Source organism: Vidua chalybeata, chromosome 5 (genome assembly GCF_026979565.1).
Source record: "Vidua chalybeata isolate OUT-0048 chromosome 5, bVidCha1 merged haplotype, whole genome shotgun sequence".
Classification (NCBI taxonomy): domain Eukaryota; kingdom Metazoa; phylum Chordata; class Aves; order Passeriformes; family Viduidae; genus Vidua; species Vidua chalybeata.
In genome coordinates, this window is record NC_071534.1 from 71,727,552 (window position 1) to 71,752,749 (window position 25,198).

Here is a 25,198-nt window from a genome sequence, read left to right on the forward strand (position 1 = left end):
AGAGGGGTTGATTTGGGGTTGAAAATTCCTGGGAATGGGAGGACGTTTGGGACTTTCCCCAGAGGATATTCCCACTTCTCCCATCCCTCTTGAGAGCAGCTCCCAAAATTCCCGGTTCACCGGGAAGCAGAAGGTTTGGACACGCTGTGCTCTCCTGGGAACAGGGATTGAGATCCAGGGGTGAATCGTGGAATCCCAGAATGGTTTGGGTGGGAGTCCTGGAATGGTTTGGGGACCTTAATCCCATCCCGGTGCCACCCCTTCCGTGGGCAGGGACACATTCCACATCCCAGATTTCTCCAACCCGGCCTCGGACACTTCCCGGGATCCAGGGGCAGCCACGGCTCCTCTGGGAATTCTGTCCCAGAGCCGGATGTTCTGGATCTGCTCCCTTTTATGTATCCTTGAGGATCCTTTAGGGATCTTTTCCAAGGACAAATTCCCTTGGGAATTCCAAGGACAAATTCCCTTGAGATTCTCCAGGAATCTCCAGGCTCCAGGTGCTGCAGGGATGGAGCTCAATCCCAAAATTCCACACCTGACCCAGCCCCCAGCATTCCAGGCTGCTCCCAGAGGATCGCTGGTGGCTTTTGTTCCCCGCTGGAGATTCCCAGGCAGATCCCAGCATTCCATGAAAAGTGAATAAAGCTCGGCTCTGGAGCATCCATGCTGGGAATAAACAGATCCTGCTTTTCCATACTCCTAGAAATTCCTGGGAGGAATTCCATGGAAAACAGCAAAGAGAGGGGTTGACTTGGGGTTGAAAATTCCTGGGAATGGGAGGACGTTTGAGACTTCCTGGGAGGAATTTCTTCCTCTCCCGAGCTTCTGTAGGAATTTGGCCATGGAAGCTGGGATGGGGGAAGGATTTGGGCAGGAGGAGACAACAACAGCCCCAGAATTTGGGATAAACCTTCCCTGAACCCAGCAACTCCACGGGAATTCCAAAGGATGTGCTGGGAGCGGCTCAGTGGGGAAGGATCTGCTGGAAAATTTTGTCCCTGAGGCCAAGGATGGATTGGGAAGAGCATTCCCAGCAGGACGGGGAGTGCTGGATCTGGGTCTGGGATCCTCGGGACATGGAGCTCCTGGAGCAGATCCTGGAGGGAGGGGAAGATGAGGAAGGGACAGGACATGGAATTGTTGGAGCAAGTCCAGAGGATGATCCGAGGCTGGGAGAATTGGGATTGTCCAGCCTGGAGAAGGGAAAAAGGGAAAAATCTGGGGTGACCCAACTGTGACCTTCCAGGACCTGCAGGAGCTCCAGGAGAGCTGAAATTTGGGAAAGGCCTGCAGGGACAGGACACAGGGAATGGCTCCCACTGCCAGAGGGCAGGGATGGATGGGATCTTGGGAATTGGGAATTCCTGGCTGGGCTGGAATTCCCAGAGCAGCTGGGGCTGCCCCTGCATCCCTGGAATGTCCAAGGAAAGGCTGGAGCAGCATGGGATAGCAGGAGGTGTCCCTGCCCTTGGTTTGGGATGGGCTTGGGATGGGATTTGAGGTCCCTTCCCACCCAAACCATTCCAGGATTTTTCCGTGGGAAGAACGTCCGGACTCTGGAGGCCGTGGAATCCCCTTCCCTGGAGATATTCCCCATCCAGCCGGACACATCCCTGGGGAACATTCCCAATGTCATCCCCAACGGTTCCTCCCCCATTCCACGGTGGCTCCGAGCTCCCTTTTCCAGGGAATCCTGCCCAGATCCAGGGAGCAATTCCAGGATCCGGGAGCGGAGCCGCTGCCGCGGTGACACTCGAGGTGGCTCAGCCTCTGCTCCCGGGAATGTCTGGAAAACCAAGGGATGATCCGGGAATGATCCCATGGCTGTGGCTCGGCCGCTGCCACAGGGAGCTGCTCCAGGCCTGGAATGCTGGGTGGGAATGAACATGGAATTCCTGGGATGTGCTTTTCCGTAGTGTCCCTTCTGCTTGGCCATTCCTTGGATGTGGTTTTCCATGGTGCTCCCTGCCCCTCACAATTCCTTGGATGCTGTTTTCCACAGTATTCCCTACCTTTGGCAATTCCTGGGATGTGGTTTTCCATGGTTTTCCCTATATTTGACAACTCCATGGATTGGGTTTCTCATAGTTCTCCCTACATTTGGCATTTCCTTGGATGTGGTTTTCTATAGTATTCCCTACCTTTGGCAATTCCTGGGATGTGGTTTTCCATAGTGTCCCTGCCCTTGGCAGTTCCTGGGATTTGCTTTCCCGTAGTATTCCCTGAACATGACAATTCCTGGGATGTGGTTTTTCCATGGTATTCCCTGCATTTTGCACTTCCTGGGATGTGGTTTTTCCATGGTATTCCCTGCATTTTGCAGTTCCTGGGATGTGGTTTTTCCACGGTATTCCCTGCATTTTGCAGTTCCTGGGATGTGGTTTTCCATAGTGTCCCCTCCTCATTTAGGGAAAAACAGAGGAGAGCTGGATCCAAGGTCTGGATGTCCCAGTGTCACCCCCAATCCAGCAGCCACGCCCAGGACATTCCAGAGGGAAGATCCCACTTTCCTGCTGGATTTCCTGCCCAGCCGGACACCACATTCCCAGGACGAGCTCCCCTATTCCGTGTCCTGGGACATTCCAGGCCCAGGGATGGCGCTCAGAGCTTCCCACATATCCCCGTGTCACCTCCCGGCCATTCCCAGAAATATCCAGAAAGGCAGGACTGGGTTTTTTTTTTTTTTTTGGGATCTTCCTGCTGCTCCCAGAACATTCCACAGCTCCATCTAGTGCAGGATCTCAGATTCCCAAGGAAAAAAGGGCAAGGACGGGATCATCCCCCCAAATTCCCCCTGCTGGCCTCGGCTCCGGGATTTCAAAAAAGCTTGGGAAAGGCACATTTTCCATGGCTTTGTCCAGGCTCCCTTTGAACCCGTTCCATGCTGCCGGTTCTTTATTCCCACGGCACATCCCCAATTCCCAAAAATAGCCCAGTTTCCAGCACGACCAACAGCATGGGATGGAATTTCAGTGCCAAATTCCTCCCTTTTGTCCCCATTGGATTCTGCCTCGGGTGGAATCGCTGACGGATTCCGGGCGGAGCTGCCGGAGCCTCTCAGTGCCACTGGAAGAGCGTTTTCCATAAAGGAAAATTCGCTCCAGAGGCCAAAAAAAAAAACCCCCCAAATCCTCTCCGGAGCCGTTTGAAAGCTTGGGAAGAGCGGAGCAGGGATTGGGAAGGAGGAATTTTCCCTAAGGACGGGTGAGCACGGCGGATCCGGGTTTGGGAATGAGGCCGGAGCTGGGAATGGAGGGAGGGAATTGTGGCGTGAATGGATTTTAGGATCACGGAATGCCTCGGGCTGGGAAGGCCCTTAAATCATCCCAACCCACCGCTGATTTGTTCCTGCTTTTCCATCCAAATCCTCGCAGTGTCTCCGAGTATTCCGTGAAAAAGCAGGAATTCCTGCTAGACCCCGCCGGGCTCAGTCTGGCACTCGGGAACAGATGTCACCCCTCGGGAAAGCGGGAAGTGTGACGGGAGCCGCGCCCGTGCCGGTGGCACTCGGATGTCTGGCACGTTGGCGGTGGCGGCACTTCCGTCAGCGGAGCTGCTCGGGAAGGGGTGGGAACAACTCCCGGGGGAGCTGATCCCACGGGAATGCGGCTGTGGGGAGGCTCTCACGGAATCGTGGAATGGTTGGGATTGAGCTCAAAGCTCATCCCATTCCCAGCCTTTCCACGGGACACCTTCTACTATCCCAAGGTGTCCAGCCTGGCCTTGGGCACTTCCAGGGATTCAGGGGCAGCCACGGCTTTCCTGGGAATTCTGGCTGGTTCCTCCACTCTCGGAGCTTCCACTGGAAGTTGCTCCGAGATTTTTCCAGCGAGGCTTGGGAAGAGGAAGAGAACAAAGAAGGGTGGGAGGAACAACCCCAGCCACTCCCCAGTTTGTCCCACTCTGGGAATTCTCTGGGAATGTCCTCTTCACTGCCCTCCCTGTTTTCCCAGGTGATGACAAGAAACTCATCCCTGGTTCCGTCGTTTTCCTTCTTTTCCAGGGAAAGATGGGAAACTTCTCCCTGGCTCCACTCTTCTCCTTGTTTTCCAGAGACAACAAATACATCCCTGACCTTACCTCTCTCCTTCTTTTCCTTGGGAAGACCAGAAATTAATCCCTGATTCCATCATTTTCCTTGTTTTCCAGATGAAAGATGAGGAACTCATCCCTGACTTTGCTCTTTTCCTTGTTTTCCATGTGCAGACCAAAAACTCATCCCTAATTCCATTTCTCTCCTTGTTTTCCAGGTGGAAGATGGGAAACTTCTCCCTGGCTCCACTCTTTTCCTGGTTTTCCAGGTGGAGACCAGAAACTCAGCCCTGAATTTGCTCTTTTCCTTGTTTTCCACATGGAGACAACAAATTCATCCCCGACTCCATTTCTCTCCAGGTTTTCCAAGTGGAGAGAAGAAACTCATCCCTGATTCCATTTTTTCCCCCTTGTTTTCCATGTGGAACTCATCCCTGACTTCACTTCTATCCTTATTTTCCAGGTGGAGACAAGAATCTCATCCCTGACTCCCCTGTTTTCCTTGGGAAGACAAGAAACTCATCCCTGATTCCATTGTTTCTCTTGTTTTCCAAGTGGAGACAAAAAAACTCATCCCTGACTTTAGTTCTCCTTGTTTTCCAGGGAAAGACAGGAAACTTCTCCCTGATTCCACTCTTTTCCTTGTTTTCCAGGTGGAGACCAGAAACTCAGCCCTGACTTTTGCTCTTTTCCTTGTTTTCCGTGTGGAGATGTGAAGCTTCTCCTTGACTCCGCTTCTCTCCTTGTTTTCCAGAGAATTCATCCCTGACTTTGCTCTTTTCCTTCTTCCAGGGGGGAAACGAGAAACTCCTTCCCTGACTTTGCTTCTCGTTTTCCATCCGGAGACCAGAAACTCATCCCCGATTCCATTGTTCTCCTCGTTTTCCAGGTGGAAGACGGGAAACTTCTCCCTGGCTCCACTCTTTTCCTCATTTTCCATCCGGGGGCCAGAAACTCATCCCTGATTCCATTGTTCTCCTCGTTTTCCAGGTGGAAGACGGGAAACTTCTCCCTGGCTCCACTCTGTTCCTCATTTTCCATCCGGGGGCCAGAAACTCATCCCCGATTCCATTGTTCTCCTCGTTTTCCAGGTGGAAGACGGGAAACTTCTCCCTGGCTCCACTCTGTTCCTCATTTTCCATCCGGGGGCCAGAAACTCATCCCCGACTTCCCCCCGTTTTCCTTGTTTTCCAGGGGAAGACGAGAAGCTGGCCGCGTCCTTGCTGGACGGGAAGTTCCCGCGGAGCACCTCCATGACGGACACGGTCCGGGAAGGCCACGGGATCCCCCCTCCCCCGCAGACCGCCCCTCCCCCGCCCCCCCCTCCCCCTATTACTTCGACACCGGCCCCCCTCCGTCCTTCTCGCCGCCGCCGCCGCCGGGCCGGGCCTACGACACCATCAGGTCCAGCTTTAAGCCGGGCTTAGAGGCCAAACTGCACGGGCTGCCGCAGGTGCTGAGCGCGGCCGAGATGTACGACCAGGCCAGGGGCTCCATGCCCTACCCCGAGCGGCAGAAGAGGGCCCGCTCCATGATAATCCTCCAGGATTCCTCCCACCTCCCCGTGGAACCCACCGAGATCCCGCGGCCCGGCCCGGCGGTGACGCCTCCGGAGAAGCTCAAGAGGAAGGGCCGGGTCATCGACAACCCCTACGCCAACATGGGCCAGTTCAACGTGAGCCTCTTCGCCCCCACCAAGCCGCAGAGGAAGAAGAGTCCCCTGGTCAAGCAGCTCCAGGTGGAGGACGCCCAGGAACGGGCGGCCTTGGCCATCACCGGCGGCTACTCCTCCCGGGAGCCGTCCCCCACGCGCCGGAGCCACCGCCTGGACTACCAGCACCACCCCGGCATCGCTCAGGTGGAAGCCGCCGGCCTCCCCTTCGCCACCGCCATCGCCGCCGGCGTCATGAAGGACCGGGACCGGCGGCTGGACGAGAGGAGGAAATCCACGGTGTTCCTGTCGGTGGGAGCCATCGAGGGGCCGGCGCCGGGCGGCAGCGAGATGCCGTCGCTGCAGCAGTCGCGCTCCATCGACGAGCGGCTCCTGGGCAGCCGGGACGTCCTCCTGCCGTCGCCCGTGTCAGCTTTAAAGCCATTAATCAGCAGCTCCTCCTCGACCTTCATCCACCCCCTGACGGGAAAGCCCCTGGATCCCAACTCGCCCCTGGCGCTGGCGCTGGCCGCAAGGGAACGGGCGCTGTCCACTCAAGTCCCATCCCGGTCGCCCACCCCGATCCACAGCCCCGACTCGGACCGAGCCGCGCCCCTGTTTGTGGATATCCAAACCAAAGAACCGGACAGGGGGGACTTGGAGAGCTTGGTGTCCCCCGCCTACTCCCCCGGAGGGAAGGCGGTGATGGCGGCCGACGCCGGCGCTCTGACCCCCACCAAGAGCCCCTGGGGGACTCCGACCACCCTGCGGAAGGAGCCCGAGGTGCGAGCGGAGCCGCCGGGCAAGGAGGAGAAGAAACCCGAGGACAAGAAGTCCATGATCATCAGCATCGTGGACACGTCGCAGCAGAAGACCGCCGGCCTCATCATGGTCCACGCCACCAGTAACGGTCAAGACGAGATAGGCCTGGAGATCAAAGAGGAGAGCCCGGCCGTGCCCGAGGTCTGCGCCGAGCCGGCCGAGTCCCCCAAGGCCGAGCCCCAGCCCAGCCCCGTGGGGAAGCCGCCGGCCAGCCCGGCCTCGGAGAAGGCGCTGGGCCAGGGCAGCTCGGAGGAGGAGGTGGAGCCCTACACGGTGACCCTCCCGCCGGCCCAGCTGTCCTCCAGCGACGAGGAGACCCGCGAGGAGCTGGCCAAGATCGGGCTGGTGCCGCCCCCGGACGAATTCGCCAACGGGGTGCTGGTGACCACCCCCGGCACCCCCGTGAGCCACCTGGCCGCGCCCGGCACGCCGTCCCTGCCAGCGGCAGCAGTAGCACCTTCTCCCCCCGGCGCGACACCCTCAGGGAAGCCCTCGGACGCCCCCGCGGCCCCGGAGTCGGCGGCGGACTCGGGAGTGGAAGAGGTGGACACCAGGAGCTCCAGCGACCACCACCTGGAGACCACGAGCACCATCTCCACGGTCTCCAGCATGTCCACGCTGTCCTCGGAGAGCGGCGAGCCCACCGACACCTACACGTCCTTCGCCGACGGCCAAACTTTTCTACTCGAGAAGCCACCAGTGCCTCCAAAGCCCAAACTCAAGTCCCAGCTCAGCAAGGGGCCGGTTACTTTCAGGGACCCACTTTTGAAGCAGTCTTCGGACAGCGAGCTCATCTCCCAGCACCACGCGGCCACGCTGGCGGCCACCAGCGCGGCCCGGCCACGCTACCTCTTTCAGAGAAGGTCCAAGCTATGGGGGGACCCCATGGAGAGCAGGCCCGGCCACGGGGCCGAAGAGGACAAACCAACTGTGATCAGCGAGCTGAGCTCCCGCCTCCAGCAGCTCAACAAGGACACGCGCTCCTTGGGCGAGGAACCGGCCGGCTCCGCCCTGGATCCCGGCAAGAAGTCGCCGGTGGTGGCCGCACGGTAAGAGCCGGGCGTGGCCGGGGTCGGGGCGGGTGACGCGGCCGAGGAGCCGCGACGTGGCTTTGAGGGACGTCTCGGAGCTCTGGGAGCTCGGCGGTGGGGCCGGAACGTCGGCGGGAGTTGTGGGATGGGCTCCCGGCGCGCCGTGGCTGTGGCTGCTCCCCCGCTCCGCCCTTCCCGCCGCTCCGTGTCCTCCCCTCCCTGTGTGGCAGGGCTGTGGTGACAACGGCGATGCCGTGGTGACAGTGGGGACACGCTGAGGTGACAATGCCGTGGTGACAGTGGCGATGCTGTGGTGACAACGCCGTGGTGACAGTGGCAATGCTGTGGTGACAACGGAGATGTGCTGAGGTGACAATGCCGTGGTGACAGTGGCAATGCTGAGGTGACAACGCTGTGGTGACAGTGGCAATGCTGTGGTGACAATGGGGACGTGCTGAGGTGACAATGCCATGGTGACAGTGGCGATGCTGTGGTGACAACGGAGATGTGCTGAGGTGACAATGCCGTGGTGACAGTGGCGATGCTGTGGTGACAACGGAGATGTGCTGAGGTGACAATGCCATGGTGACAGTGGTGATGCTGTGGTGACAATGGGGACATGCTGAGGTGACAATGCCATGGTGACAGTGGCGATGCTGTGGTGACAACGGAGATGTGCTGAGGTGACAACGCTGTGGTGACAATGACAACGTGGCAATGACAATGCCGTGGTGACAATGACGGTGTGGTGACAATGGCGATGCTGTGGTGACAATGCTGTGGTGACAATGACAATGTTGTGCTAACAATGCTGTGGTGACGATGCCAATGCTGTGGTGACAGTGACGATGTCGTGACAGTGGCAATGCTGTGGTGACAATGACGATGTCGTGATGACGATGCTGTGGTGACAGTGACGATGTCGTGATGGTGGCAATGCTGTGGTGACAATGACGATACGGTGACAACGACGATGCCATAGTGACAATAATGATGGGTGACAGTAGCAATGACGTGGTGGCAATGACGTGGTGACAGTGACGATGTGGTGACAATGACGATGCCGTGGTGACGGTGCCATGGTGACGATGACGACGCTGTGGTGACAATGACAATGCTGAGGTGACAATGCTGGGTCACGCCCTCCGTGTTCACTCCTGGCCAAGCACCAAGGGTGGGTTTTCCCGGGGCTTTTCCATTTCTGAGGATCTCCAGGTGTTGTCCCGCTCAGGAGGTGACAAAGGTGGCCCGTGGCACCCCATGGACAGGACATGGTGGCACCAAAGCCACCCTGGTTCTGCCTCACCCCCCTGACCCTAAAATGATCCCAAACCTTCCACGTCAGAGCCCAAATCCTTAAAAAGCTTGGGAATATTAAATCCCAGCAGGAAGTGACCCGAAATTCCGAGTCTCGTCCTGCCCTTTCAGGCGTGGCCCCACAGAGCCGCCACGAGCCGGTGTCACCCGGTGTCACCCGGTGTCACCCATGGGTGCCAGGGCTCAGCTGGTTCCAGGAGCTCTGGATCAGGGGCAGCTCTTCCCTTGGGAAAAGCTTTTCCAACCAAACCATCCCGGCCACGGCTGCTCCCAGAGCAGTGACATTCCAGGCGGTGGCCTTGGGGACAAAGTGTCCTGGAGCATCCCGGCGTCACTCTGGCCTATCCCAGCAGATCCAAACTGGGAATACTGGGAGCGGATCCGGGGGGGTCTCCCTGCCCCAGGGTGTCACTCCCTGCGGAGCCGGGTGTCACCCGAGGTCCCCTCCCTCATCCCGAGCCGAGGCTGATCAGGGATCCTCTGGAATCGGTGCCCATCTCCAGCAGCGCCGGAATTTTGGGAATTCCGGGCTTTTACGAGCCTTGCCAGGATCCCACGCTGGTTTGGGATTCCCTGCTGGGAATCCTCCGGCTCCCGGTGACATCAGAACGTCCCTTTCCGTGTCCCTGTCCCTTCCATCTGTGTCCATCCAATCTCCCGGTTTTCCCCTGGAGAAATTTCACCGATTTCAAGGATCAGCCCTTCTCCATCCTCTCTTCCCACCTTCCCTGCGATCCCTGCAATTCCCAGCCCCCGGATCCTGCTGTTTTCCCGCACATCCCGTCCTCGCTCCCCGCCGGAATCCGGCCCTTCCAGCCATCCCGCAGAGTCCCACATTCCCGGTTTTTCCCCTTTCGGGAAAGTCACAGCCTTTCATCTCCCGAGGTTTGGGATGTCAAAGGCTGGAAACGTTTCCCGGGAAGTCGGTGGGGAACGGAATTTTTAATGATGGCGACGGCTCTCCCTCATTGTCCGAGTTCTCCTGGGTTTTTTATGGAATTGCTGTGAATTCAGGGAATAATGGGAGCAGGCTTAGGTAAGAGGGGGTGACCCAGTTTGGGACGCGTTTTCCAGGCTCTGGAATTGTCCAGAGAAGGGAAGTGTCACCTGAGTGTCCCTCAAGAGCTGCCGGGAGCCAGAGGTGGCCTGGAATCCCACAGGGATGGGGACAGGGAGGTGGCCTGGAATTCTGCAGGGATGGGGACAGGGAGGTGGCCTGGAATTCCAAATGGGGACATCGAGGTGTCCTGGACACCCAGAGGGATGGGACCCTGGAATTCCGCAGGGATGGGGGACACACTGAGGTGACCTGGAGTATCCCAAAAGGACACTGAGGGGTCTTGGAATTCCACAAGGAACAGGGACACTGAGGTGACCTGGAGTCCCACAGGGATGGGGACACCGATGTTCCCATACCTGATCCCCCCCCAGCCCTTCCAGCGGCTCCGGATCCATGGGATTGGCAGAGCAGCTGCCAATGATTTGGGAATCATCCTGGAATTCCTCCCTCCCCACATCCATCCTGAACTCCCAGCAATTCCGTGCAAGCTCAGGGAATTCCCTGCTCCAGAGCAGTCCCCGGCGCCTTTCCCTGACCGATCCCTGTGGGAATGCTCCCTGGGAACACCGGGAGGCCCCGATCCGTGGCTTTTCCCCCGAGCTCTAACTCCGGCTCTGTCTCCTCCCAAGCCGGGCGTCCACGGAAGGACCTTTGAGCCGAGGGACTGGGAAAGAGCCCAAGGAATTCTGACAGTGGGAACGTCAGGTCAGGCCAGTGACGGTGACAATCCCGGGACCAGGGACACCCGGGACGGTGACAATGGCAGCGGAGCAAGGGGACAACTTCCCTTCATCCGTGGTGGCCCTTGGTGGCCGTGTCCAAGAGCAGCTTCCTCGCGTTTAACCCAAAGCCCTGGAATTGTTGAGGTTGGAAAATCCCTCTGATCCCACCGAGTCCAACCCCTCCCAGCACTGCCGCGTGTCCCCAGGTGCCACATCCACACGGCTTTTAATCCCGCCAGGAATGGGGGCTCCACCCCTTCCCTGGGCATCCCATTCCAGCGCTTCATAACTTCTCGGGAAGGAATTTTCCCAAAAATCCGACTTCACCTCGAGGTGATCCCCCCTCTTGCTCCCTGCCCCGGCTGGAATTCCTGTCCTCCGGGATTCCTGGAGCGGTGGCGGGATCCTGGAAAAACCCGGGATCCTGGAAAACCCCGCTGAGCCGCGGGAGAGGCTCGGGATGTGCCGGAGCCGCTCCCGCTGCCGGGAGCCGCGCGAGGCCGAGCGCGTTCCGCGTGTGACATCCGTGTCCCCAATAAAGCTGACGGTGACCGTGACGGGTGTGTGTGTGTCATTGGGGACACGGCCATTCCCAGCATTTTGGGAGCCACGTTCCACGCCCGGAGCCAGCCCTGGCTCCGGATTCACGGCTCCAGCGCTCCAGGCGGCATTCCCGCAGAATTCCCGCGACATTCCCGTCCCGTGTCCCCCTGTCCTGTGCCCGGGAGGGGCCGCCCAGCCCTGCCAGGTTCCTGCCATCCATAATCCCGGTTGGATCCATCTTCCCAACCTCTGGGACTCACCAGGAGCATCCCAAACATCCCAAAAACCCTTTGGTCCTTTCCGGCCGATCGGAACTATCCGGTCACGGTTTAATTCCCAGGAATTTGGGATGTGGAGGGCCCGGGATTTGTCCAGGTCATTCCCAGGCAGAGCTTTGTACTTTCCTCTGGAATTTGGAGGAGGCTCCAAGCCCAGAACCGTGGGAGCTTTGCCCATCCCAAAGGTTTTTCCAGCTAAATCCCAGCCACGGATTTCCAGCTCTTTTTCCCAAAGTTTTCCTTGGCACCGATAAATCTCCAAGGCAGATTCCAGGAGAGTTCCGAGGTTTTGGGGCTCCGGAGCTAAGCCAGGGGGAGATTTTCCAAAGGGATCTGGCTCCTGGGGACTTCCAGGAACATCCCATTGGTCCCGGTTCGGGGCTCCGGATCCGAGCTCAGGGAAGCTTTGCCAACGGGTCCTGGCTCCTGGAGATTCCCAGGAACATCCCAAATGTCCCAGCTTGGGGCTCCGGATCCCAGCTCAACGGAGCTTTTCCAGCGGCTCCTGGGAACATCCCAAGTGTCCCAGTTTGGGGCTCCATATCCGAGCTCAGGGAAGGTTTTCCAAGGGCTCCCCAGAACTTCCAGGAGCATCCCAAATGTCCCATTTTGGGGCTCTGGATCCAGACTCGGGGGAGCTTTTCCAAGGGGTTCTGGGGACTCCCAGGCGCATCCCAAATATCCCAGTTTGGAGCTCTGGATCTGAGCTCGGGGAAGATTTTCCAAGGGCTTCTGGCTCCTCAGAACTTCCAGGAACATCCCAAATGTCCCATTTTGGGGTTCTGCATCCAGATTCGGGGGAGCCTTTCCAAGGATTTCTGGCCCCTGGGGACATCCAGGAGCATCCCAAGTGTCCCAGTTTGGAGCTCTGGATCCGAGGGGAGCTTTTCCAAGGGATTTTTTTTTTGTGTCTTTGCTCGTTCCTTTGTTTCTCTTTAACCCCAAAAAGGCTCCTGGGAAGCGGGATTTGAGCTTCCAAAGGGAGCCTTTCCGGTGCTGCTCTGCAATTCCATGAATTCCTTTATATTCCCACAGATCTGAGGGAGAAGGAGAAGAAACTTGAGCCCTTTGGGGTTTTAGTTCCTTTTAGGGTAAAGCTGCCTCTTTTTCTCTGATCCTAAATGAATTCCGTGTCCCGGAAGTGGTGTCACATCCCAGCAAAAGCTTGGAAAAACACCCCCTGTTTCCTTGTAGGCTTGGGGGGCTTTCCCGGGGAAATTCCCACGGGAAGCAGGGATTTGGGATGAAAATCGAGGGAATTGGCTGTGGGGAGGGAAGGAGAAGGGGGATTGGGATTGCTGAGCGAGGAATAGAGGGGATTTGTGTGGCAGGGAGGGGTGGGGATGAGGTGGCCACTTCTGGAAAGGAGGTGGCCAGGATTGGGAAGGAGTGGGTGGGATTGGGCTGGAGGTGGCCAGGATTGAGGAGGAGATGGCCAAGTTTGGGAAGGAAGTGACCAGGATTGGGAAGGAGGTGGCCCCACTTGGAGAGGAGGTGGCCCGGATTGAGGAGGAGCAGGTGGCCAAGTTTGGAGAGAAGGTGGCCAGGACTAGGAAGGAGGTGGCCACGTTGGAGGAGGAGGTGGCCAGGATCGGGAAAGAGGTGCCTCCCCGACATCTGGAGAGGAGGTCCCCAGGATTGAGGAGGTGGCCAGGATTGGGAAGGAGGTGGCCAAGTTTGGGAATTGATTGGGATGGAGGTTCCAGGATTGGGATGGAGGTTCCAGGATTGATTGGGATGGAGGTTCCAGGATTGGGATGGAGGTTCCAGGATTGATTGGGATGGAGGTTCCAGGACTGGAATGCAGGTGACCAGGATTGGGATGGAGGTTCCAGGATTGGGATGGAGGTTCCAGGATTGGGATGGAGATGACCAGGATTGGGATGGAGATTCCAGGATTGATTGGGATGGAGGTTCCAGGATTGGGATGGAGGTTCCAGAACTGGAATGCAGGTGACCAGGATTGGGATGGAGGTTCCAGGATTGGGATGGAGGTTCCAGGATTGGGATGGAGATGACCAGGATTGGGATGGAGATTCCAGGATTGATTGGGATGGAGGTTCCAGGATTGGGATGGAGGTTCCAGGATTGATTGGGATGGAGGTTCCAGGATTGGGATGGAGGTTCCAGGATTGATTGGGATGGAGGTTCCAGGACTGGAATGCAGGTGACCAGGATTGGGATGGAGGTTCCAGGATTGGGATGGAGGTTCCAGGATTGGGATGGAGATGACCAGGATTGGGATGGAGATTCCAGGATTGATTGGGATGGAGGTTCCAGGATTGGGATGGAGGTTCCAGAACTGGAATGCAGGTGACCAGGATTGGGATGGAGGTTCCAGGATTGGGATGGAGGTTCCAGAACTGGAATGCAGGTGACCAGGATTGGGATGGAGGTTCCAGGATTGGGATGGAGGTTCCAGGATTGATTGGGATGGAGGTTCCAGAACTGGAATGCAGGTGACCAGGATTGGGATGGAGGTTCCAGGATTGACTGTGATGGAGGTTCCAGGATTGACTGGGATGGAGGTTCCAGGATTGACTGGGATGGAGGTTCCAGGATTGACTGGGATGGAGGTGGCCAGGGTAGGGATGAAGGTGGCCACGCTGCCAATGGCCCTGCGTTCTCCACCCTCCCTCCCACCGGGCTCCATGGATTCCGCTTCCCATGGGAAGAGGCTTCTGCAGGGGTCCCCAGGCACACTGGGATCCCCTGGATCCCATCCCCTCTGGGTTTCCATGGAATTTCCCCAGGCTCTCAAAGGACATCTGGCTGAGGCTGGGGACCTTCCCCACCAGCAGAGCCTTGGGAGAGCTCAGGGAGGTTGAGCCGTGGAAAACCGGGAATTCTGGGGGGCTGCACTGAGAGGACCCTTCCAGCCCTTGATCCCGGATGATCCCGAGGCGCGGCGGGATCTGGGAAGGGTTTGATGCCTACAAGGAGACAGGGTCCCAGCACGTGTCCTGCCCCGGCGTCACCCGTGTCCCCGCGTCACCGCTCCGCTGGCTTCTCCCATCCCCACATCACCCATCACCCTCATCCCAAGGAAACGGGCTTTTTGGGAAATTTGGGAAGAGCGGCGAGGGGTGCCTGGAGCTCCATGGGATGAGCTCCAGGTCCTGAAGGAAACTCCGGGTGGGAAGAGTGGAAGTGTCCCCATGTTCCCGTCAAAGAGGGGTTGGTCACCTTTTCCTTGAGGTGGGAATCATGGGAAGAGGGTTTTTCCTTGGAGAAGTCCAGAGGGATCCGTTCCAGGAGGAGTTCAGGGTGTTCTGCAGGGTCTCTCACGGGAAGAGATTGGCTTGGGAAGGCCCAGGGCCAACACTTGAGGAACTGGGAATTTTCCTATGAATTCCAGCCCAGAATTCCCCTTTCCTGCTGGGATCAGAGAAGGAAAAAGGGAATTTTAGTTACAACATCCCTGACCCTGCCAGAGCTCCCTGCTGGACACTGGGATTGCTCCGGATTGTCCCTGCTCTGGGACAGAGCTCAGGGATAAATCCCAATCCCAAAACCACTCCGGACAAATCCCAGCTGGAGCCTGAGACCCCCTCGGGTCTCCTCCCCATCCCTGCTCCAGCCTGGTCCCCTTGGGATGTTTTTCCCAAGGGATAACGATGCGTTCTTCCCAAAAATTCCCACATGCACATTCCCAAATGATCCCAGACTCTGCTCCAATGGCAGCTCCCAACTTTCGGCGTTCCCGAGGTGCCCCCGCTCCCGGCACGGCTCCGGCATTTCCTGCCTGTTCCGCAGGGATATAAGTGGGAATAATCCAGGGGTTTTGGGGCGTTTGGAGCCGCCATTCCAAACCTGGAAGCTCCTGGTCCTTATCCGGGTGGGATGAGGCCATTCCCTCCTTCCCAACAGCACAGCCCAGGGATCCCAGGGAATTTCCACAAGTTATTCCCTCTGGGAAGCACCGAATCCCCGGGAACATCCCGTGGCCTTTGGGGGTGGCCGATGGCACCGTCACTGTCACCAGCCCCGGGGGGGACATGGAAAAACTTGGGAATTTTGTGTCGGCTGCTCGGTGTTGTTTTGGCTGTGGGGCATTTTTCTCATGCATTTGTTGTTTCCTTCCTTTCCCAAATCCCTGCCTTGCCCAAGTCCCTCTTTCCGATATCCCTGCCTTTCCCAAATCCCCATTCCTTCCCAAATTCCCTGCCTTTCCCAAAATCCTCATTCCTTCCCAAATCCCTGCATTTCCCATTTCCCTGCCTTTCCCAAATTCTTCTTTCCCATTTCCCTGTTCCTCCCCAAATCCCTGCCTTTCCCATTTCCCTGTGTTTCCCGAATTCCTCTCTTTCCCAAATCCCCATTCCTTCCCAAATCCCCATTCCTTCCCAAATCCCCGCATTTCCGATTCCCCGCCTTTCCCAAATCCCTCTGCTTCCCGAATTCCTCTCTTTCCCAAATCCTCGCATTTCCCATTTCCCCGCCTTTCCCAAATCCCTCTGCTTCCCGAATTCCTCTTTTTCCCAAATCCTCGCATTTCCCATTTCCCCGCCTTTCCCAAATCCCTCTCTTTCCCATTTGCCTGCTTTTCCCAAACCCCTGGCCCTTTCCCAAATCCCTCCCCTCTGTTCCCTCTTTTCCCAGCCCTCCCAGCAGCTCTGTCGCTGTCCAACCCTCCAGGCTTTGGCTGAATCCATGCAATTCCAACCGCCCCATTCCCGGCTGGCCACACCCTCACCCATCCCACGGGAACCACCCCGATCCCCCCCCTGTCCCCCCAGTTCCCACCCCCTCCATTCCCCCATTCCCGATCCCCCTCCCCAAACCCAAGCGGGGGTCTCCACTCAGGGAACACCAAGGCCGGATCGATTCCCGCGGTTCTCCCGGCCCCGAATCCCTCGGGATCGACGTCCGGTGGCTTCTTTTCCGTGTGGCGCTTCCCGGACCGGAGCTAACATTTCTCTCATTGCCTCTTTTCCTGCTTCCATGTGCATGTCCCGCTGCTCTGTCCTAGATCCGCCTCTGGCCTCCGGAGGGTGGGCGAGTTGTGTAAGTGAGCACGTTCCCATTCCATAGCTCCATCCCACCGGGAATGTCCCATTCCTCACCTGTCTCTTCCCCTCCCCGCTGCCGCCCCGCTCCCGCCGGCGTTCCCGAGGTTTTTGGGAGGCCGCTGGAGGGAGCGGCGCCGGCTCCGGGATGTGCGCGTCCCTCGGGAGCATGGCCCCGTTCCCTGTGCTGTGGTGGCGTGTCCGGCTCTTCCCGCTGGTGTTCCTGCTGAGGAAATTCCCGTCGGGATCCCGGGGGATTGGGGCCGTGGGCTGGGAGATCCCGGAGCAGCTCAGTCCTCTGGGAAGGGTGGGGGAGACACCAGGAAGTGTGGGAAAGGATCCCAGGAAAGGTGGGAGAGATTCCAAGAAAGGTGGAAAAGACCCCAGAAGGATGGAAAAGATCCCAGGAAGGGAGGGAAAGACACTGGGAAGTGGGAAAAGAGAAGGACACCGGGAAAGGTGGGAGAGACCCCAAGAAAAGTGGGAAAGGATCCCAGAAAAGGTGGGGAAAACACCAGGAAAGGTGGGGAAAGACCACAGGAAGGGTAGGGAAGGACACTGGGAAATGTGGGAGAGACACCAGGAAAAGTGGGAAAAGGATCCCAGGAAAGGTGGGAGAGATTCCAAGAAAGGTGGAAAAGACCCCAGAAGGATGGAAAAGATCCCATGAAAGGTGGGAGAGGATCCCAGAAAAGGTGGGAAAGACACCAGGAAAGGTGGGAGAACCCCAGGGAGGGTGAAAGACATTCCAGGAAGGGCGGGAGGGAATTCAGGAAGGGCGGAAAAGATCCCAGGAGATGGGAAAGGATCACAGGAAGGGTGGGAGAGATCCCAAGGATGTTGGAAGAGACTCCGGGCAAGGTGGGAGACACCTCAGGAAAGGTGGGAAAAGGATCCCAGGAAAGGTGGGAGACACCCAATGAAGGGTGGGAAAGACCTCAGGAAGTGGGAAAGGCTCCCAGGAAAGGTGAGTGAGATCCCAGGAAAAGTGGGAAAGGACCCCAGGAATGGTGGAGGAGATTCTGGGAAGGACCCTGGGAAGGGGGGCAGAGCATCCCCGTTCCAATCCCAGCAAATCTTGGATGCAGGGATCCATCCGTGACTCCCCAGGGTTGGGGGGGGGGGGGTCCCAGGTCCCCCTCTGGAGCAAAAATTCCTTGAGACAGAGGAGGGAGCGCCTGGGATCCTGCTCCATCCCAATCCCCCAGGGAAGTCACCCGAGGCCACAGCAGGAAAACAGGGATCCAGGGATTCCCCTTCTGCCAGCAACGATTCCAGGATATCCCAGTGGCTTCCAGAGCTTCTGGAATCCCTTCCTCAGCTGCCCAGGCTGGGATGGGACAGCAGCGGGATCCCGGGAAAAGCTGTTCCCACTCCAGCTCCCTTGGACTGGAAGGGGCAAGGCGTGGGATTGGGAGGGCCGGAGAATTCCCCCTGGGAATTTCCCAGCGTGCATGGCCGGCTCTGTGCTCCTGGTTGTGCTTCCTCCGTGTTGTCCCCGTGTCCCGTCCTCGTGTCCCGTTCCGTGTGCGGAGCTCCGGCTCCATCCGTGTCCCAGCTCCCGGAGCCGTTCCCGGTTGATTTTTCCTTGTCCTTTTCTGCCAAGCGCTGAATTCCCGAGGCCGCGGCCCATCCCGGGAGAGCGGCGCCGGATCCCGACGCCCCGGGAATGCCGGGGGCCGCGTTCCCGCTTTCCCGACGGCTGCTGGATGCCATTCCCAGGGATTTGCTCTGCTCCCGGGTGGGGCGGAGGCGTGGGATGCTCGGAAGCTCCCGGCCTGCTCCGGATCTTTCCGGGAACACCCGGAGCGGGGTCGTTCCGGAGGCTCCTCTAGGCCATGGGAGGCTCATCCCATCGGATCCAGCCGTGGATTCATTCCCTCAATCCTGGCACCGGTGTCACGGAAATTTGGGATATTTGGGGGACACCGGGGGGGAACCACCCCCTGTGTTGGCACTGGGGGCACTTGGATCATCCTACGGATCATTCCGGGGCTTATCCCAGGGCTCATCCAAGGTTTATCCCAGGGCTCATCCCGAGATTCCTCCCAGCCCTCTTCCCTGGGCTCATCCCGAGGTTTATCCCAAGATTCCTCCCAGGGCTCATCCCGTGGTTTTTCCCAAGATTCCTCCCAGTGCTCTTCCCAAGGTTTATCCCAAGATTCCTCCCAGGGCTCTTCCCGAGGTTTATCCCAAGATTCCTCCCAGTGCTCTTCCCAGGGCTCTTCCCAAAGTTCCTCCCAGTGCTCATCCTGGGGCTCATCCCAAGATTCCTCCCAGGTTCATCCTGAGGTTCCTCCCTGGGCTCATCCCAAGGTTCCAGCCAGGCTCATCCCACAGCTAGCAGGTTCAGGACAGCAGGAATTCCATGTCCTGCTCCCACACCTGATCCCAGATCCTTTGGGATGGCCACGTCCCATCCACCGGAGTGAGCGGGATCAGGAAAACTTCGGACAGTGTTTGATCCTCGCCCAGTATCCCTGTCCCAGCTCCCAGTATCCCTGTCCCGGCTCCCAGGAAAAGCCAGGGTGAAGATTGGGATCGGGATCAGGATCAGGGTTGAGATCGGGGTCAGGATCTGGATCAAGGTTAGGATTAGGATTGGGACCAGGATCAAGATCAGGGTTCGGATCATCTGTGAACTGGGATCAGGATTAGGGTCGGGTTTAGGATCAGGGTTAAAGTTCGGGTCAGGTTTAGGGTTAGGACCAGGATCAAAATCAGGATCAGGGTTGAGGTTAATTTGGAATCAAGGTTAGGGTCAGGTTTAGGTTCAGGGTTAGGATCAAGGTTAAGTTTAGGGTCGGATTGAGGGTTAAGATCAGAGTCAGCATCAGGGTCAGAGTTAGGATTGGGATTAGGGGCAGAGTCATGGCTGGGATCAGGGTTAGGATCAGGGTCAGGGTTGGGATTGGGATCAGGGTCAGGGTTAGGATTGGGATTAGGGGCAGAGTCATGGCTGGGATCAGGGTTAGGATCAGGGTCAGGGTTGGGATTGGGATCAGGGTCAGGGTTAGGATTGGGATTAGGGGCAGAGTCATGGCTGGGATCAGGGTTAGGATCAGGGTCAGGGTTGGGATTGGGATCAGGGTCAGGGTTAGGATTGGGATTAGGGGCAGAGTCATGGCTGGGATCAGGGTTAGGATCAGGGTCAGGGTTGGGATTGGGATCAGGGTCAGGGTTAGGATTGGGATTAGGGGCAGAGTCATGGCTGGGATCAGGGTTAGGATCAGGGTCAGGGTTGGGATTGGGATCAGGGTCAGGGTTAGGATTGGGATTAGGGGCAGAGTCATGGCTGGGATCAGGTTTGCACTTGGGATCAGGGTCAGGGTCAGGATCAGGGTCAGACCCGGGTTTAGGGTCAGGATCAGGGTCAGACCCGGGTTTAGGGTCAGGATCAGGGTCAGGGCTATATTTGGGATCAGCTTTGGAGGAAGGTCCATCAAAAGGAAGGAAGATCCATAGGATCCATTGGAAGGAAGATCTCACAGGAAGATCCATGGGAGGGTCAGAGGAAGATCCATAGAAAGGCTGGGAAAAGGTCCTTGGGAATGTTGGAAAAACCTCCACTGGAGTGTTGGGGAAAACCCCACAGGAAGGTCGGAGGAGATCTGCAGAGGAAGATCCATGAGGAGGCCAGGAAATGTCCGTAGGAAAGTCGGGAAGATCCGTAGGAAGATTGGATGGAAGATCCGTAGGAAGACTGGAGAAACGTCCATGGGAAGACTGGGAGAAGATTTGGAGGAAGATCCATGGGAAGGTTGGGAACAGGTCCATGCCTCGGCCAGAGGAAGGTGGGCGTGGTCACAGCCCCTTTGGAAGCCGCCCTGGGAATTTTGGGAGACAACTCCAAGGAATTGTGGGAGACAACTCCAAGGAATTGTGGGAGACAACTCCAAGGAATTGTGGGCCCGCACGGAACAGCGGAGCAGCTGCACGGGAGCCTCGCTGAGGAGCAGGGAACGATCCGAACTATCCCAGGAGTGATCCCAGCCAGCCCAGGAACGATCCAAATGATCCCAGGAGCGATCCCAGGAACAATCCCAGGAACGATCCAAACAATCCCAGGAGTGATCCCAGCCAGCCCAGGAACAATCCGAACTATCCCAGGAACGATCCCAGGAATGATCCAAAATGCCCCAGGAACGATCCCAGGAACGATCCAAATGATCCCAGGAACGATCCAAACAATCCCAGGAGTGATCCCAGCCAGCCCAGGAACGATCCAAACAATCCCAGGAGTGATCCCAGCCAGCCCAGGAACGATCCGAACTATCCCAGGAACGGTCCCAGGAATGATCCGAACTGCCCCAGGAACGATCCAAATGATCCCAGGAGCAATCGCAGCCATCCTGGGAACAATCCGAATAATCCCAAGAACGATCCCAGCAATCCCAGGAGCAATCAATCCCAGGAATGATCCAAACGATCCCAGGAATTATCCCAGCAATCTCAGGAACGATCCCAGGAACGATCACAATCCCAGGAACAATCGCAGCCATCCTGGGAACAATCCAAATAATCCCAGGAATTATCCCAGCAATCTCAGGAACGATCCCAGTGATCCCAGGAACGATCCGGGCTCGGGAGCTGCCCCAAGTGTGATTTGTGGGGTCAGAACCCACTGGAGGAGCTGCCCCATCCCAGCTCCTGGAGAAGCCTGGAGCACTGGGAATGCCGCCCCTTGGAGCTGCCTGGAAAAGACCCCAGGAACGGGAAACGGAGCTCCGCCCTCGCATGGATCCGGGATTGCCTGGAGGGAAAACGGATGATCCCAAAGGGTTCCTAAAACGTGGGAAGCTCCCTGAGGAGTCAGCTGGGATCCGGAGATGTTGGGATTCCCAGCGGGAGAGGAAGGAGCTGGGAATCCGGGATGTGGATGGGATCCAGCTGTGGCTCCGTGCGGGGAAAACGGACTGCCTGGAATTCCCAACGGGAGCCCAGCCACATCGGCGCATCCACAGGCTCGGGAGGAACACCCGGATCCTTCGGACTTTCCATGGCTGGTCCTTCCCAGCTGCCCCTCCCAGGGCATTCCAGCAGATCCAGAACTTTCTCTCCTAGATCCCGGTGGGACACGGCCACGTCCCCACACTTCCCATTCCTCACGGACATCCGGCTTTTCCCTGTCAGAGCTTCCCAGAGGTGATTCCTTCTCTGCTGTGCCAGGGAAGCAGAAAAACGGGAATTGTTGGGAACGCGGCTCAAAAATGGGAATTCTCGGGAATGCGGCTCGTCCTGCGGATCTTCAGCTCACCCCTTTGGAGCCATGGATTTATGGGATCCTTGGAGCTCATCAACATTCCCAAAACCAGGAGGTGGCGTTCAAGGCAATGGTGGATCCCAGCAGCATTCCAGAGTGTCCCGGTTTTCCAGGAGGGAGCTGAGATGGGAGGCCAAGCAGGGCAGTGGCAGGGAAACTGAGGCACTGGGCTGCGGGGAATTTTATGGGATAGTTCTGAGGACAAGTGGAGTGGCAGGGATGGGATGGGATGGGATGGGATGGGATGGGATGGGATGGGATGGGATGGGATGGGATGGGATGGGATGGGATGGGATGGACCTCAGAGCCCCTGCAGTGCCACCCCTGCCATGGCAGGGACACCTCCCACTGTCCCAGGCTGCTCCAAGTGCCAATATCCAACCTTTCCTGTGACATTCCAGGGATCCAGGGGCAGCCCCAGCTGCTCTGGCAATTCCAGCCCAGCCAGGAATTCCCAATTCCCAATCTCCCATCCATCCCTGCCCTCTGGCACTGGGAGCCATTCCCTGTGTCCTGTCCCTGCAGGCCTTGTCCCCAGTCCCTCTGCAGCTCTCCTGGAGCCCCTTTAGGGCCTGGAATGTGCTGGAAGCTCTCCCTGGATCCTTCCCTTCTCCAGGGGAACATTCCCAGCTCTCCCAGCCTCCCCAGAGCAGAGGACTCTGATTTTCTAGGATTCATCCAGGTGTCAGATCCCTTTCCTTTCCCACTCCCTGTCCATTCCACGGGGACAATGGCAGGATGGGGACAACGCCAAGGGGACAGCACCGCTCTGAGGAGCTTTGTCCCCATCCAAGATTCCCACGGCGGCACAGCCAGGGGGACACCGGCCCGGCCACCCCCGGGCTCCTCACGCCACACTGACCACCAGGTGACCGTCACCAGGGCTGTCCAGAGGGTCCTCCCATGCCGGGAGAACGCCGGAAGGTTCCCTCTTATCCCAGCTTTTCTCCACGGGGTCGCTCCCATTCCATGTGGGATCAGCACGGGGACGAGGCGGGACGAGGCGCAAGGTCCTCGTCCCCGGGGCTGGGGACATCTGGGGGGGGCGCAGAGCCGTGCCAGGAGGGCCGGACCGGCCGGGAATCCCCACCCTGCAGGCGCTGCCGCCGGAATCTTCGGGACATCCCCCCGGGATATCCCGCCCGAGCCGCGTCCCCACCCCGTCCCACCCCCGATCCCGCTGGATTCGCGGCCCCATTCCCAAGCCCGGCCTCACCCCCTTCCCTCTCCTCTCTTCTCTCCCCCGTCTCCCCGCTCTCTCCGCAGACTTTTCAGTAGTTTAGGCGAGCTCAGCACCATTTCCCAGCGCAGCTCCGGCACCACCTTCACCGTGCGGCCCGGCAGCCGCTACCCCGTCACCCGCCGCACGCCCAGCCCCGTCAAACCCGCGGCGCTGGAGCGGCCGGAGCCCCTCAGCACCGTCCGGCCCTACGGCCTGACGCCCCCCACCATCCTCAAATCCTCCAGCCTCTCCATCCCCCACGAGCCCAAGGAAGTCCGCTTCGTGGTCCGCAGCGTCAGCGCCCGCAGCCGCTCCCCGTCGCCGTCGCCGTCGCCGGGGCCGCCGCTGCACACGCTGCACCCGCCGCGGCCCTTCATGCAGAAGCCGCTGCACCTGTGGAACAAGTACGACGTGGGGGACTGGCTGGAGAGCATCAACCTGGTGGAGCACCGGGACAAGTTCGAGGACCACGAGATCGAGGGCACCCACCTGCCCGCCCTGACCAAGGAGGACTTCGTGGAGTTGGGGGTGACCCGCGTGGGGCACCGCATGAACATCGAGCGGGCGCTCAAGCAGCTGGTGGACAGCTGACCGCGTCCGGAGCCGCCGTGGGAAAGGGCGGGGCGGTATTCCCAAGCCAAGAAAACCCACTTGGATTCTCCTTCTCCTTCTCCGAGCGCTGCACTGAGGGCGTGGAGCCGCCCCCCGGCTCCCGCCCGCCCGCCCCCCGCCCCGGCCCCGCGCCGCCTCCGGCCCAGGAATGTTGCATGAAATTCCTCCTCGTCCCCGCCCTTCCGGAGAGTCTGGCCTGTAAATCGCTCCGTGCGCCCCGCCCGGGTGGCACCGGGGACAGGCAGGGACGCGCCGCGCTGGTGGCACCGCGGCCTGGAGCCCCCGAGCCGCCGGGTGGCACCTGCGGGGGTGGCACCTCCCGCGGTGGCCCTGCCGGGCTCAGAGGTGGCCCAAGATGCTGACAAGTCCCAGGTGTCCCTGCCGGGAGGTGGCCCCGGGTCCTAAACCCCCCCCCAGGTGTCCCTGCCGGGGGGTGGCCCCGGGTCCCCCCCAGGTGTCCCTGCCGGGGGTGGCCCCGGGTCCTGACACCCCCCCAGGTGTCCCTGCCGGGGGTGGCCCCGGGTCCGGAACCCCCCCCAGGTGTCCCTGCCGGGGGGTGGCCCCGGGTCCCCCCCAGGTGTCCCTGCCTGGGGGTGGCCCCGGGTCCCCCCCAGGTGTCCCTGCCGGGGGTGGCCCCGGGTCCTGACACCCCCCCAGGTGTCCCTGCCGGGGGGTGGCCCCGGGTTCCCCCCAGGTGTCCCCGTCGGGCTCGGAGGCGGCGGTTCCAGCGGGGCCATCCCGGCGGCGCTCCCGGAGAAAGGAAGGAATGAAGGAATGAAGGAAAGGAGGAAGGAAGGAAGGAAAGGAGGAAGGAAGGGCCGGGAAGGCTCCAGCGGCGGCCGTGCCACCCCGAGCCGTGCCAGGCCGTGCCAGAAGAGCCCCCCCCCCCCCGCCAGTCGGACCCCCCCGGACTCTGAGCTGCTGCCCCGGCCGGGTGAGAGGGAGCGAGGAGCGCATGGATCGAAGCATGTTTGGGAATGTCGGGAGGCTGGGGGAGGGGGACGAATCCCGCAGCAAAAAAAAACAAACAAACAAAAAAAAAAAACACACACAAAAAAAAACGCTTTGGCAACGTTTAGAGGGGAGGGGGCGGGGGGGGTGGGAAAGGTTTGATTTCCTCTGGGCTTGGGGTCTTGTTTTTCCAAAGGGGGGGGGAAGCGTTGATGGGAAATTATTTAATCTCCGTGCATTTATCTAGAGAGCAGCTGATAAGCCCCCACGAGATAACGAATTCCAGGATCCTCCCCCCCCCCCCCCCCCGCCCTTCCAGCCCCCCAAAACTCCTGCTCATCCCTCGTTTTGCATCTTTTTAAGCAGCTCTATATTTGGAAAGAGAGAATATCTATATATCTATATCTCCAGAGCTATAGCCACCTGATTTTTGTTAGGATTTTCCTAAAAAAATTCCTATCTCTGGACTGGAGGAGACGCTCCCGGGACGCCCGTGGCTCGTGGGAGTTTTTAAGCGACTGAATGAATGTGAAAAAGTCTTTTTAAACACACCACAAAAAACCCTAAAATTCCCCCCCCCCCCCCAGAACAGCTCCTTTCAGACGCTCTGGATTTGTAAAGATTCAGAGAAATCACAAACACACACACACACAGAGAAAAAAAATAACACAAAAAAAAACAA

General features: G+C 58.6%; 1 protein-coding gene across 1 annotated transcript in view; it reads left to right on the top strand.

The window, feature by feature from the left end:
• Positions 1-23,544, top strand: part of SHANK3 (SH3 and multiple ankyrin repeat domains 3) — a 135,195-nt gene extending 111,651 nt beyond the window's left edge. Inside the window, 3 exon segments of the mRNA XM_053943564.1 lie at positions 5,230-5,351; positions 5,354-7,557; positions 22,998-23,544. Of these exon segments, the coding sequence (XP_053799539.1) occupies positions 5,230-5,351; positions 5,354-7,557; positions 22,998-23,544 (2,873 nt within the window).
• The last annotated feature ends 1,654 nt before the right edge of the window (positions 23,545-25,198 follow it).